We start from the raw sequence: 15,498 nt of genomic DNA on the forward strand, positions 1-15,498 counted from the left end.
ATTAAAAAATATAGTGAAATCGTTATACAACTATAATGGAATATGATTTTTCCAGTTATCGGCAGCAACGATGTGGTCATTATTCGCCGTGGACATGAAGTACGCCCTCGAGGAACACGAACAGCATCGGCTCTGCAAGTCTTCCGCTTATATGAACTTACACTTTAAGGTATCTTATATTGTATAAAATAAATATTATATACATAGCAGTTTTCCCTGCTATGTGCGGGATACAGCGTGATTAAAAAAAACATAATATACAAAAAAAAATTTTACTTCCCAGGTGAAATGGTTGCATACAAACTACGTAAAAGATGTTCCTCCGTACTGCGGCGCGGTGCCGGAGTACCCGGCGTGGTTCGAACCCTTCGTGATGCAGTGGCTGAACGAGAATGATGATGTTTCCTTGGAATATCTCAATGGAGCTTTCAATAGAGATAAGAAAGATGGAGTAAGTACTGTGTTTATTTAAATGAGAAAATTAGGAATATAAATCGAAATTTTTCTTATTACATTCTGAATATATAAAATTTAAGTATATATTTTTCAAGTAAGAAATATATTCCTTTCGTTTGGGTGTATATTTTCTTTAAAATAGCATTGAATTATTTATATTAAAATATTTTTTCTTTTCAGTTCCAAAAATCGAGTGAGCATGCTCTCTTCAGTAACTCCGTGGTGGATGTGTTCACTCAGCTCACACAGTGTTTCGACGTAGTGTCCAAACTGGAGTGTCCAGATCCGGAAATATGGAAGCGTTATATGAAGAGATTCGCCAAAACCATAGTAAAAGTGCTCATAGCGTACGCTGACATAGTTAAAAAAGAGTTCCCGGAACATTTGAAAGAAGAGAGAGTGGTATGTTAATTTGAATAAGGTATAGAGTTTTCAATAAAATTTCTAATTTTCAATAAATTTTCAATCAATTGGAAATTATTTTTAAAAATATAAATGGTATAAGGTAAAGAAAGAAGCAATTTTATAACTTTGGTACTACTTTATATTTATTTATTTATTTAACAACAGGCTTGCATCCTTATGAACAATATACAACAACTAAGAGTTCAACTGGAGAAGATGTTCGAAGCAATGGGAGGTACGAAGTTAGAGCGCGACGCGGCTGACATCTTGAACGATTTGCAGGCGAGCCTCAACAGCACGCTGGATCAGCTGGCTTCCATGTTTGCTAACAGGTATTTTTATAACTATTTTTATTTTTATAAAAATAACTAGTGTGATATTTTTTGTAATCTTACATCTAGGTTCCCAGTTTCTCTCTGTTAACACTAATATACTATGTGCGTGATACGGCGGGATAAAAAAAAATGTTATCACCTTTACTAAAATATTTTGATAATAATATATGTATGATAACATTTTTCAAATTGTTATTTTATACCTTAAAGCCTACGTGATATCCAATATGATAAGATATTGTTTCTTTATTATTATTTGCAAACAAAATAACAAATATACATACATTTCAGCCTGGAAACCCGTATAACGGCCAGTGTGAAAGAGCTAGGGGAGTTGCTGCAGAAGGTGGGTGGTGGAGCGGCGGTGCCGGGAGCGCCACAGCCGCCCGCGCACCACGAGGCTGACGAGGTGCTAAGGCCTTTGATGGACATATTGGTAAATACATTTAAAATTTTATGAAAGATAGCCATATATATACCAGAATTTATGTATTCGGTTCATATTTGGCCTTCGCAAATTTGATCACATCTCTGATTTCCGTAAAAAACTCAAGTGGCTCCCTATTCGCCTTCGCAGGAATACTCACATCCTTCATCTTCTTTACTGTATTCTGTTCAATCCAATTTCCCCTCCTTACCTTAAAGAACGTTTTGAGTTTTTGGGCGACACACATTCTCGCTCTCTTCGCTCTGGACGTAATCTTACCCTCAAAATACCTTCTAACACTTCTTCCTTCTACAGCAGTTCATTTACTGTAACTGCGTGTAGATTGTGGAACGCCCTTCCTTTAGATGTCAGAAATGCCAAAACATTTCTAACTTTCAAACGTCGTTTAAAGTTACACTTCATGTCACTTTAAGATTTAGGTTCTTTTCCTTTTTATTTTTTTTTTTTTTTTTGTTTTTTTTTTCTGCCATTACGCATTTTATTCTTACCATTTAGTTCTTATCTTTATCTATGTATGTATGTAGTAGTTATATATATATTTATTTATATGTATGTATATTGATACGGCTATATGTATTTATGTATGATTTGTATGTGTTATGTATGGTAAATATATTCTTATTTATTTTATACCTTTAATTATATATATATATATATATATTTTTTCTTTGCACCCTACCCATATCTTAATTTGCTATTTCCTCTGCCTTAAGGTTGCCTGGCAGAAATTGCTATTAAGCAATAAGGCCGCCTTTTGTACATTTATATAATTTTATTGTATTTTTTTGTATCTTTTCCTGGGTGTACAATAAAGAGTTATTATTATTATTATTATTATTATTAATTTTTATATTGAAAAAAAAAAAAAACAACCGTTGTGTTTCTAGCTTTTCTCAACAGTACTCTCGTTATTTGCGTGTTTTTGTGATTGAGTGTACCTAAACTAGCAATAGCATATTCTCCGAAAATACCATAATATATTAAATAATTAATAAAACCATACAATTTCTAGTGTATAAATTATAAAGAAAATTTATAAATTTTCTTATATTTTCACAGGATGGCTCGTTAACAATGTATGCTGAATCTTGTGAGAAGACCGTATTGAAGAGACTTTTGAAGGAGCTATGGAAGATTGTTATGAAGATTCTTGAAAAGACTGTAGTACTGCCGCCTATGACGGATAAAACGGTAATTTTAATAATATCTATACTGACGAGTGTATAGGATTGAACGAGCTAGTCTTAGGCTATCGAGGCAGGTTATACTGCCAATAAAACACCAATTATCAAGCAGGTTCAGATTATAATTGCCCAATTCTTAGTTATTTCCATTTGAACAAGCGGGCGAAGCTGCAGATAAAGCTGGTGTAGATATAAAAATGTACTTCATAATGAATATTTCATTTCCTCGAGTGGGAATCGAACCTATAACTTGTCGTATTTTTAGTCACACGCTAGTGTCCAGGGGCACGTCACCTCTAGCCTCAATGACAACAGCAGAGCCAAAAAAATAAATTAACAATTATAATCAAAACACTTGCCCCAATTTCAGATGATGCTAAAGAATCTCACGAATAATGCGAAGAATTTGGCCGCGAACGCAAAGATCGAGGACATGACGCAACTGTTCAAGAGCACGGTCGGCAAACAGGATGTCAAACATGCACTCTCCGGTGTCATGGATATTTCGAAGGAGGTGAGTCACCCAAATGATATTTCCCCCCAAAGCTTATTAGAAACTAAATTATTTATAGCCATTTATTTATTCACAATACTCTCCTTGGAATGATACCAATCTGTGGACGTCAGTGTCAATAAATTATAAGCAATATTCGAATCGCATCCAAATTCCCGTTAAACACGCTATATATGTTTCAAAGTTCTCGTTATGAATGAAATATGGGTTTTAAAAAGTGGTGTTCTAAGTATTATGTGTTTTCTTTTATTTAAAATGTAGTAATAATATATAACTAGATATCAACCCAGAAACATTGTTCAAAATGCATCTACGAAATAGAGTAATTTTTGTTTGTCCCAATTTTTTGGATTTTTTACTAAAATGGGTATAATTTATTAATTCTATAATAAATAGTTCTTGTATTGAAATATACTAATGATGTGTAAGAACAATTTCATGGACAACATTACCAAACAAGATTTTTTGATATTAGTAAATTCAATTCATAATATTTTTTTACAGCATTTGTCAGCTGAGAAGAGTTTAACACCGAAACAATGTGCTGTGTTAGACGCTGCTCTGGATACCATCAAGTTATACTTCCATGCGGGTGGTAATGGCCTCAAAAAGACATTTTTGGAAAAGAGTCCAGAACTGCAGTCCCTTCGATACGCCCTCAGCTTGTACACACAGACCACTGACACGTTGATAAGGACGTTTGTTACCAGTCAGCAAAATCAAGGTAATATATTATATTTATTGTTTATACTATTATATTATTATAATTATTGTTTATGTCCAGCAGTGGACAACAGATGGCTGTTGATGATGATGATGATGATGATGATGATGATGATGATGATATTACATGTTTATGTTTATGTTATTACAGTACATTGTTTTTACTTAAAAATTTTAAAATATGTTTTAATAATATCTTTTTATTTATTTATTTAATATTTTACAGATGCAGCGGTAGCGGAGGAAGGCAGTGTGGGTGAAGTATCGCTTCAAGTAGACCTGTTCACGCACCCCGGCACTGGCGAACATAAAATCACAGTGAAAGGTTAATATTTATTTAATAATAATAAATATAAAAAACAAAAATTATATCTAACTTAGATTTTTAAAAATCCTTTATGTCTATTTTGTTATAATCCTTTCTAAAATATCGAAAGTATATAGGAATAGAAGTAGATCCTTTCTTTATTTCTCCAAAATTTTCCACTTTTTTAAAAGAGTCAAATTGGTTATACTAGTTAGCTAGTTTATTAATAAATATACATTTATATTTTCAGTGGTAGCAGCCAACGACCTGAAATGGGTGATCGCCAGCGGTATGTTCCGTCCGTTCATCGAGGTGAACCTCATCGGTCCTCACCTCGCCGATAAGAAGAGGAAGTTTGCTACAAAATCTAAGAGTAACAACTGGAGTCCTAAGTTCAATGAAACGTTTCACTTGTAAGTTAATATGCAATTGACTATTTGGGTTTTAATTGTATTTGAAGTTTGATGAATAACTTTTTTTAGTGGTAATAGGTGAAGTTAAAAAATTTTGGACTATATTTTGATATTTATTTAATGTCGTAGCAGGGTCAACAGACCTAACGACCTAGTGTAAAGACACTCCGTTCCCCATTTTCTGCTGAATTCTGAGGGTTGTTGAGTGACTGAAATCAAAATGAAAATATTAACTGTATTTCCTCGTGTAAGTAAGTAAGTCTCACTGGGCGCAGCATCAAGTTCGCTGTCGACGGTTTTTGCTCCAATCAAATGCCCGTGAACGCAGGCGTTCCCCAAGGCTGCGTGCTGTCCCCCACGCTGTTTCTTCTGCATATCAATGACATGCTGGAGGATTCTAGCATTCATTGCTATGCAGATGATAGCACGGTGGACGCTGTTTACTCCGGCCGCGCAAGTCTTTCTCGGGAAAACGCTGAACAGTGCCGAAATAAACTTGTGTCTTCTGTTGAGGCATCCCTCGAGAATGTCTCTTCATGGGGTGAAAAGAACCTGGTCCAATTTAACCCCCTGAAGACACAAGTTTGCGCGTTAACCACAAAAAAAACCCCTTTTATCGTATCGCCAGTCTTTCAGAACACTCCCCTTTCAGCCGCGCCCAGTATCAGCATATTGGGCCTTAATGTTTCGAGTGATTGCCAGTATCGCGATCATCTGGAAAGCAAGGCCAAGTTGGCCTCGAAGAAACTGGGGGTCATCAATAGAGCGAGACGGTACTTCACGCCAAAACACCGATTGGCCCTATATAGGGCCCAGGTTCGGCCACACATGGAGTACTGTTCTCATCTCTGGGCTGGTGCACCCCAGTATCAGCTTGACCTATTTGATCGCATACAACGTAGAGCTGCTCGAATCATTAAGGACCCAGTAAGCTGTGAAAGGCTTGACACTTTGGCTCTGCGTAGAGACGTCCCCTCGCTGTGCGTTCTCTATCGCATTTATCATGGTGAGTGTTCTGAGGAACTATTTGACCTGCTACCTGCCGCCGAATTTTCTAACCGCACAGCACGTCACAAACTTAAATATCATCCACAACATCTGGATACGTGGCACTCCACTACTGTGCGGTTTCGTAGAAATTTCCTTCCACGCGCCACCGAACTGTGGAACGGTCTACCCGCGGCAGTGTTTCCAGGTTGGTACGATATGGGTACCTTTAAAAAGCGCGTCTATCTCCACCTCAAAGGCCGGCAACGCACCTGTAGCTCCTCTGGTGCTGCACGGGGTCGTGGGCGGCGGTGATCATCATCAGATGACCCTAACGCTCGTTTGCCTTGTCCTTTTACCATAAAAAAAAAAAAAAGTATCGAACCCCCAACCTGTCGCGTGTCACATGCTTGCCCCTGAGCCACGACTGGCTTAAACAATATTTTTTATTTAGACTTTATAATAAAATAACTTAATAATTAAAATAAAAGGTGATTAAAATCAAATAAATTATGCCATGTATATTTCCAGTATGGTAAGCGCGACGGAACAGCTGGAGTTATTCGAGTTGCATGTGTGCGTGCGGGACTATTGTTTCGCGCGGGAGGACCGCCTCGTTGGTGTCGCTGTTATGCGCCTCGCTGATATTGCTGAACAGGTATTTTTTTTTATTTAACCTAACACTGGAACCTAGGGTTAAGACCTGTAGCTTCTCTGGTGTTGCATGAGGTGGTGGGCAGCGCTATCTATTTCATCTATTTCATGCAATAAAAAAAATAATTCACATTTTTTGATAAACATGAATTTCATTATAACGTTTTTGTAAAATGTTCTTTATTTTCTTAATTATATTTACATTATTTTTAAAAAAATAATATAAATCATTAACTATTCGTAAAATAATAAATTATTAATTTTATATTATTAAATTAAGGGTTCATGCGCGTGCTGGCTTCCTCTGGGCACTCGCGTCAAGATGGACGAAACTGGTTGGACGATACTAAGAATTCTGTCCCAAAGGCACAGCGACGAAGTTGCGAGAGAATTCGTCAAGCTCAAATCAGAAATGCGAGCGGAAGCACCAACTGGTAGCCAAGGACCATCGTGAGAATCATAAACAATAACCGAGTGACAGTACCAATCCTTGTGGATCTTCCAACCCTTACGACTGGGATAAACCGGTTGTGATTATAATCATAGTAATTACGAAGAGTTCAGTATATTTGAACGAACATACAGATAAACACACAGATACAACTGCGCTCCGGCGGTTACCGGTCAGTGCTCGTTTACGTTTATACATTCTCGAGAGAGATCGTTTTGTAAATAAATTTACGATGTTAAGTTACGCGGATAGTAGAATATTGAATATTTTGCACAAATTCTAATCATTAGCCCTTATAAAAGACTGACCGTAGGCGGCCGGGCGCTAGTCCGCCGGTGTTTAGGGTTTCAGCAAAATATAATTTGAATAAGTTCAATGTTAAATTAAATCTGTTTAAATGGCCTCCATGGGACCTTTTGTTGAGCACAAAAGTTTTATCGTTACAGATGCAATAAAAATTATCAGAATTACTGACGATTTCGAATCGAAAACGTTTTGGCCGGTCTCGTGGAGGTTCTCCAATTTTGCTGGACTCCTAAAAGTGTGTGGACATCACACACGATTTACGTATTAATTCTACTTGTATGGACCAAACTGTTTGTTAATACAGACACATTACCTATTTCCTTAACCCCCTAATATTAAAATCAACATTATTTATCTACTCGATCATCTCGTTATACGTGTACAGTAAATAATATAATATGGCCTTATGTAAATGATTTCCCTCGTTTGTTGGTAATGTATACATAATAATTATGCTTCTGTCGAGGAAAATGTAAAAGTATTAACGTATATATGAGTGTTGAAATGTGATGCGAGTTTCGTTTTTGTTGTTAGAGCGTTTTAATGCACGTTTAGGAGATGGGTGTTCTAAAATTGGATAAATATAGGTACTATGATTTACCATAAATTGTACGGTCTCATCAAATTTTATATTAAAAAAAAAACTCGTTAATATCCCGTCTTTAAGTGATCCGCGATGTATGAGATCCATAATGTATATAGATATCGAGTGTTTATCACCTCTTCGCTATTAATTTACGCTTGACCTGTTTAAACATGTTGTCTATTTCCTGTCTTTTGTATATTATTGAAAATTGTGATATTGTTATAAATACAACGTAACTGTGGATATTTATGTGGACTTGCTTTATAAAGTTCACTATATGTTTTACTAACTGTTAAAGCTTCTCATTTGTTTGTCGATGTCGATTCTGTATCTGTTCTTGATTCACTTTCTATATAATTATTATTATTATTATTAATATTGTTCGTAAAATCCTTTAATATTAAAAAAAAAACTAATGTTAGACATTCAGTGCTCAAAGATTTTTTCGTTTGGTAAAACGTTAGTATCGTGTTATAATATGTACTCGTTTGAAATGGCAAAACATTATTGTAAAAGTTATCCATACAAATTCGAGGTTAGCAAAATACACTGTGGTTAAAACACACGTAAACAAATTGTGTTTTCAATGATTCACCGATGCATATCACACCAAAGCTATAAATTCCAATTTATTTGTTATTTCATAAGATATTCTTTTCATATTAAATCTATTTGTTTTAACAGTACGCTATGTTTATTTGGAATCGATATTTTTCGTAGACTAGTATTGTTTTAGTTGTCGGTTGGCATTGAAGACACAATCAGGAAGCACACACTTAACAAACACGGGAGTTAGATTTTCTATATATTATTAGTATTTATCATGGATTACATATCTGTAGATAGAATGTGATTTGTCTAGTCCAAATCTCAATAATATATTTAAAGATAATATATTTACTCGTCTTATTAACTAATTGATATCGGTTCTTGGGTGATTTTAGTGGTTTCAGTCGACAGAATCTGTTTCTAGTTTTATTGTCGAATTATTGTTTTTTCTTTATTATTATTATATCGAAGCACACATAATACGGTCGAGTTAAATATTATATTATAATAAATATAAAATTTATCGTTTCACCGCTGTAAAAGATATATTCTTCTCGTGTGCTTTTTTAATAGAAATTGTTTAGAGCAATTGTTTTAGAAAAATATACCTAATGAATGGATAGAATTGATGTCAGGTTAATAATGTATCCAATGTTTATCCTCACCTTTACAAGTCGATGTTTGTTTAGTGATATTTTTATTTGAAATCTTTACTTACAATTACTTACTATATATAGCTACCGTGAATCGTGTTTTAATAAATTTTGTCGCTTCAACTTAATATCAGAACAAAATAATAAATAGTAAATTACTTTTATTACTAAATTAATTTTTAATTAGATCCTCAACGTCCATCACATTGAATGTACGAGCCATGGGATCGTCTATCTGCATAAACCTTTTGAAATTGTTGAAAACTTAAATTTTTTAATAGTTTTTTTTATATTACAATTATTTTTCCTCAGTTTATAAAGTTTCCCAGTTTATGAAGATATTGCGATCGAGCTAGAAATAAAGAAAAGCGCACAGCAACCCATTACTATTTTATTACATAGAACTTCATTACCACATTAAAAAAACCCTTTACCATTTGACAATATATTTGGTAAATATCATTTTTAAGTGTAAAATGTGATGTCACATCAACATCGTTATAAGACGTTTACGCTCCAATTCTAGTATTAACAATCACTAACATTGCATATATCTTTGTATAAATGCATATATGTAAATGTTACATGTTTAAACACATTATTGAATTTAGAATTTTTATGAAAAAAAATAAATAAATATCCGTATTTCAAATATAACATGGTGTTTTTATTTTGGTTGTGTGTGTGTGTGTATGTTTAATATGATATGTGTTATCTACTAGAGATGACAGATTTTTAAAGATGGCGGCTTTTTATTCATTTTGATTGGCTACTTAAATTACAATTTTTCTAATGAAATACATTTATACAATACATTTACACATTTATACAATACATTTACACATTTATACAATACATAAATATAATAAATTTATGAGTTTCAATAAAATAAAAGCAAGTACTACTGTTATATTTCACATAAAACATTGTTTTTTTCTGTATATATTCCAAATGAAATCTTACTAAAGTCTGTCTTTAAATATTTATTTTTCACCTATTTTATATTACCATAAACTTTCTTCTAAGCTTACCAATTATTTGCTTTCTATTACTATTCTCTCCGTATTAATTATTACCAATAATCATTCCTATTTTTTTTGTAATTCTTAATTTAGCTTTAAGGACTTAAATACTTGCATCATTAGTTAATATTCTTCACATGTTCATCATCACAACAAACGTTAGGAGTTATTTAAATTAACTTTGTACATCACCATATAAGTAGATTATATTCATTAAACAATTTAAATATGTATTCATGTTCAGCTATAAATGCAATTAATAAATTAAATTGCAATTGATAAATTAAATCATGGTAAGCAAAACTAGATGTCAATATTTAACTGTTTAAAAATCTTAAGAATTTACATCGTAAGATTTTTTATAGCTTCACTTTGTATACCACACATAGCAGAGTAGGCAGAAGGAACCTGGAAAGCTAGTATTAAGACCTTTTGTTCCCCATTAAGTCATCTTCTTTCACCACTTTCCGCAGAATTCTTGGAGCATTGAGTGGCGGAACTCAACGCCGCGCTTTGTCTCAACACCAGAGCGAAGAAACGGAAATATAAATTTAAATAAATTTTTCATCTATTCGATTGGGGATCGAACCCACAACCAGTCGGTTTTACTGTCAAAATTTGTGCCCATGCGGCACGACTGGCCTCGAAAAACTGCACTGGCTTCTAAATAATTAGATTTTTAAATGTACTATTTTAGTTAAATAATGATTCTACAAGCGCATTTACAATTTTGTTAAACAAATTGATTGAAATATTTAAAAAAAATGCATTTTCAAGCAATTATCACCGCTAACTCGCTGCAATTAAATGTATTGTTCCTAAAATAGCATAATACATTTAAGAAAAAACAACTATCACAAACAACTATCACAAACAAATATACCAAGTTCACAAAATTTGCATCACAATATCTACTAAATTCACTGAATTCACAAATAAAATTTCAAGGAACACAGCTGATATGCTATTTGGGTTTCATTGGAACGTAGACACTCGTACATGCTGGCACGTGACGTCACGGGCACCGGGTAAGTATTTAAACACGTCATTCATTCATAAACCAAAGAGTCACTGCAAGACTGACCACCGCGCTGTACAGACGGCTTTGTGCTATTTTTATTTTATATATACGTAATACATTAATTCAATAGTATTTGCTAGTGTTGTGCAAAATGAGCGGAAATTTCCTAACTATTCCTGACTCGGATGGTATGAGGCGTTCTCGGGTAAGGCTTCTTTATATAATACCTGTTATAAGTTGTTACAGTGTGAAATGTTTGTTTACTTAAGTGTTGTTTTAACTAGATTTATATGTATTTACACTCTTCCTTGAGATAGTGTTCTTCTTTCTTTTCTTTTTGTGGTTTCGTTGTATCCCGCGCACAGAGTAGGTGGAGGGAACCTAGAGTTAAGACACTCCGTTCTCCATTTTCCGTCAAATTCTGCAGGCATTGTGTGTTGGGTGGCGGCCTCAATGCCGCGCTTTGCGTCAAAAAAATATTTAATAGCCTTCATTAAATATTTAACATTGAATTCATTAGGATATAAAATGTTAATTATTTATCTCATTGTCACGATGAATACAATAACCCGCGCGGCTTCGCCCGCTTGAACTATATGAATATTTATGAAATTATTTTCAGTATTCTAAATAAGAAGAATAAGAATAATAAGTAGACATAGAATCTTTCACATATTTACAAATTAATAAACATGTTTAAATTTTAATTTTCACTTCTTTCATTCACCATTTTGACCGTAAAACATTTTGTTTACACAACTAACCTTGTAAAAGAAACAACATGGTAGCAAGGACGTAGAGTCCATACAAAAATAATTTTACATTTTATTTCCTTTTTGTGTATCAGAAAAAACGTAAGGATTCATTGTATTGTTTTATCCTTACTTTCACTTTACCTTTTACCTTATTTAGAAGGTCCTTCCTTTGATTGAAGTGGGATTAGAATATACTGAAGTGGGATATATGAATATTATAATGGAATATAATATATATAAACATATTATGTATATATAAATGTTTGAATGTCGGTACAAGATTTTTTTGTACTGAATTTGGATAAGAAAGAAACATTAGAGAGAACATTTTGATCCTTTTTGTTTTTATCATTGCTTATCTAACACTCAGAGAACCTTTTATCTCATTTTTAACAAGTCTTTTTCTTATGCTATACCTCCGTATTTCTTATACGCATATTTATTTGTAGCTTCATGCTGTATCCAGTCTTAAAACACTGAGTTCTCAAACATGCGTTAAGACATTTAATTCTCCATGTTCTGTCCAATTTTCAAGACATTGTGTTGAGTTTCAGTTCAGTCTTGTCACCAGAACGGAGAAATGAAAATAATTGATTCCTGCGAGTGGAAATCGAACTTACCACCGTTTGCAATCATTATAACATGAAAAAAATATTATAAAACGCAAAAATACTTTTGGACAAATATTTGAAATAATTTTATATGAAAATAGCTTTTAAATGTTTGTCCAAAGTATTAAATCTATCAACACTTAAATGTTTGGGCTATATTTAGTTGTTTAGTATAACTTGCAAGAGATATATTATTGAAAAACAAAAGTCATTTTTACGTATGCTATTGACGTCAAATATTATTTATACTGTTTGTTTACTACAGGCCAGTCGTGGCGCAGGGGCTTAAAGTACGATTGCAAACGCGACATAGTGTGAGTTCGATTCCCACAAAAGGAAATTAAATATATAATAATTTCGTTTCTTCGCTCTGTATCTAGGCAAAGCGCAGCGTTGAATTACGCCATTTAAAATGCAATGAAACATCTTCAGAATACGGCGGAAAATGGAAACAGTGTTTTAAAACTAGGTTTCCTCTTCCTTTCTTGCTATATGCGGAATATAGCGTGAAGCTAAAAAAAATAAAATTAAAAAATATTTAGATACTTAGTATACTTATTTTCATCATCCCGCTCTGGCAAGAAAGCACGGAGTTAAATTCTGCCACGGAATGTCATGTCGTTAACGACAACTAGAGTTAACTCTACCCTACTAGATGCGGCGTAAAGCCAAAAATATACAAAAAAAATTAAATTCTACTTCCAACTTTCAATATAAGAAATATTTTATAAAATATCACCAATTGTCAAAAGTGTCATACATTATTTTTATTATTTTGATTTCTTGGCCTAACGATGTTTCTTACATATGGCAGGGCAGGATAGGCAGAGAGAACCTAGTGTTAGGACACTCCGTATCCCACTTTCCGCCGAGGCATTTCTTGTTGAAATACATAGTAAACATCGTTTAATATTTTAGAAAAGATTATCAGAGCTTTATAAGTAAAATGTTATCGACCTTTCATTTAATTCCGTTAATTACTAACAGGTGAACCGTAAAAATTGACTCCTTAAATATATGTATATTTCTAATTGATATGTTGTTACCTTCCTTGTGAGTGGTTCTTAATTATGGAAAATATATTAAATTATAATTAAGAAGAAGTTCAATACACTTGTGTTTATTACTTCTGGAGTTTAAATAAGCTTTCGCGTTTTAAGTGTTTTTTTTTTCATAAATAATTTAAAAGATATAACGTGATATCCTAGCCTAATATTTATTTATGCGGACAAAAATGTTATTAAAAGTACCAACATTTGAGTAGTAAGCCTCCATTATCTATTAATCCAACATATTAGGTACATACCGTGAAACATTTTTCAACTAGCTGAATTATCGAGCTTTTTATTTATTAACTTAACTAGTATTTGGTGGAACTTATACGTAATTATTATTTAAATAAAATAAAATAAATAAATTCGGTACATGTTACAACAGATTAAAAAAACAAAATATCTAAAGAGAAAAAATTCAGAATACAAAATATTTAAAGAGAAAAGTAAATATTTACTTTTGAGTAGGTGTTTTCTAAAACAGCTAATATACATATTATTTCTCGCCGTCTAATAACTTTTATTATGTTATATTATTTTCTCTCCCAAAATAATTATAGTTTATTGCCCCTTCACCTTTGTAAAAAAATCACTTTGTTTTTCTTATAAAGTCAATGTGCGTTTATTGGTTGTTTACATCCTGCTCGTCATTCGTTCAGTCATTTTGTAAAAAGAATTTTTTTTTTTTGCTTACTGTAAACTAATTTAGTCTTTACTGTAAACTAATTTGACCACGGCTATAGCTGGCTATGGTGTAAATTTTTGCTATATTACAAACGTGCGGTTGTAACACGACGATTGTCGGTTCGATTCCCATTCGACGCAATGAAACATTTAATATTTTCAGTTCCTCGCTCTGGTAACGAGGCAAAGCGCCTCGAATTCGACGGAAAGTGGGGAATGAAGTGTTTTGCCACTAATTTAACTCTGTCTATCCTGATATAAAGCGGGAAGCGAAGAAATGGAAACGGTATACTGGGTCAGAACCCAGAACTGTTGGAATTTATGGTATTCTTTGAATGAATATCTTCTGAAATTACTAATGATTTCAATTTTCAAATATACATTACATATTTCTATATAAAAAACGATTTTTTTTTATGTAGCTACAATAAGAAAACAATCTACATAAGTTCGAATAAAAATTAATTTCATAGATACAAGTATATGGAATGTGAGGAATTTCTCAAGGAATATGTGCAAAGCTAATAGCTACTATATTATTATTTTTTTACAAGAAATAAATACGAATTATTTGTCAATAGAACAGGATATTACATCGAATAGTGAAGTAATAAAGAAGAAAACAAATATAATATTATATTAATATATCGTCAAATACTATCATTTACGAAAATTTCATAAATTATATTCTTTCTTTTATATAAAACTAGTGGAACCGAACGCGGCTACGCCCGTTTGAACTATACGAATATTTATTAAATATATTTATGAAATTATTTTCAGTTTTCATTAGAGAGATGCGTTAAGGAGGCTCATTTTGGGTGACGTTTACTAACAACAAACTTTGCAAATCGTTGCTTAGCAACGATGGTTGTTATTAACATGGCGGATGCATGTCAAATTAATAAGTATTTTAATATATTGGTATATATCGAAAATATTACAAATATGAAAAAGTATCCTATGTTCATACCGAGACCCTCAAGTATCTCTATATGAGTATTTTATCACAATTAAATTAGCCGTTTGGCCCTGATTGCGTAAAAGACAGACAGACAGACAGACAGACAGACAGACAGACAGACAGACAGACAGACAGACAGACAGACAGACAGACAGACAGACAGACAGACGAATTTCTAATAATTTATAATATATTAACAGAAAATTCGAATTTATAATATAGGTATGGATAGAATGTATTGTCGTACGAATTATAAATTCTACTCTTTCAATGCCTTTATTAAAAGAGATCTACAACAAAAAATAATATAGATGGGGTAGAATAAAACTTTGAACTCAGGACCGATAACTAAGGTACGTTTTTAGAGTTTTTAGACTTTCGTACGACACAGCCGTAAATCGTAAAAACTATTTTATTA

General features: G+C 32.9%; 2 protein-coding genes across 6 annotated transcripts in view; both read left to right on the top strand.

The window, feature by feature from the left end:
* Window positions 1–9,628, top strand: part of unc-13 (protein unc13 homolog) — a 65,122-nt gene extending 55,494 nt beyond the window's left edge. For all 5 annotated transcript variants that reach the window (XM_085185131.1, XM_085185130.1, XM_085185132.1 and 2 more), the window contains 12 exons: window positions 56–169; window positions 284–451; window positions 637–858; window positions 1,027–1,193; window positions 1,488–1,632; window positions 2,704–2,835; window positions 3,199–3,342; window positions 3,847–4,066; window positions 4,292–4,390; window positions 4,623–4,785; window positions 6,304–6,430; window positions 6,707–9,628. In XM_085185131.1, the coding sequence (XP_085041257.1) occupies window positions 56–169; window positions 284–451; window positions 637–858; window positions 1,027–1,193; window positions 1,488–1,632; window positions 2,704–2,835; window positions 3,199–3,342; window positions 3,847–4,066; window positions 4,292–4,390; window positions 4,623–4,785; window positions 6,304–6,430; window positions 6,707–6,880 (1,875 nt within the window). In that variant the 3' untranslated portion in view covers window positions 6,881–9,628. The remainder of the gene's footprint in view (window positions 1–55; window positions 170–283; window positions 452–636; window positions 859–1,026; window positions 1,194–1,487; window positions 1,633–2,703; window positions 2,836–3,198; window positions 3,343–3,846; window positions 4,067–4,291; window positions 4,391–4,622; window positions 4,786–6,303; window positions 6,431–6,706) is intronic.
* Window positions 9,629–11,041: 1,413 nt separating this feature from the next.
* LOC146539586 (actin-binding Rho-activating protein-like) overlaps window positions 11,042–15,498 on the top strand; it is a 29,071-nt gene continuing 24,614 nt past the window's right edge. The window contains exon 1 of the mRNA XM_085185143.1: window positions 11,042–11,219. Within this exon, the coding sequence (XP_085041269.1) occupies window positions 11,166–11,219 (54 nt within the window). The 5' untranslated portion in view covers window positions 11,042–11,165. The remainder of the gene's footprint in view (window positions 11,220–15,498) is intronic.

The sequence above is a fragment of the Heliconius melpomene genome, chromosome 4, assembly GCF_056956725.1.
Source record: "Heliconius melpomene rosina isolate 202511_hmr_F chromosome 4, ASM5695672v1, whole genome shotgun sequence".
Taxonomy (NCBI): domain Eukaryota; kingdom Metazoa; phylum Arthropoda; class Insecta; order Lepidoptera; family Nymphalidae; genus Heliconius; species Heliconius melpomene.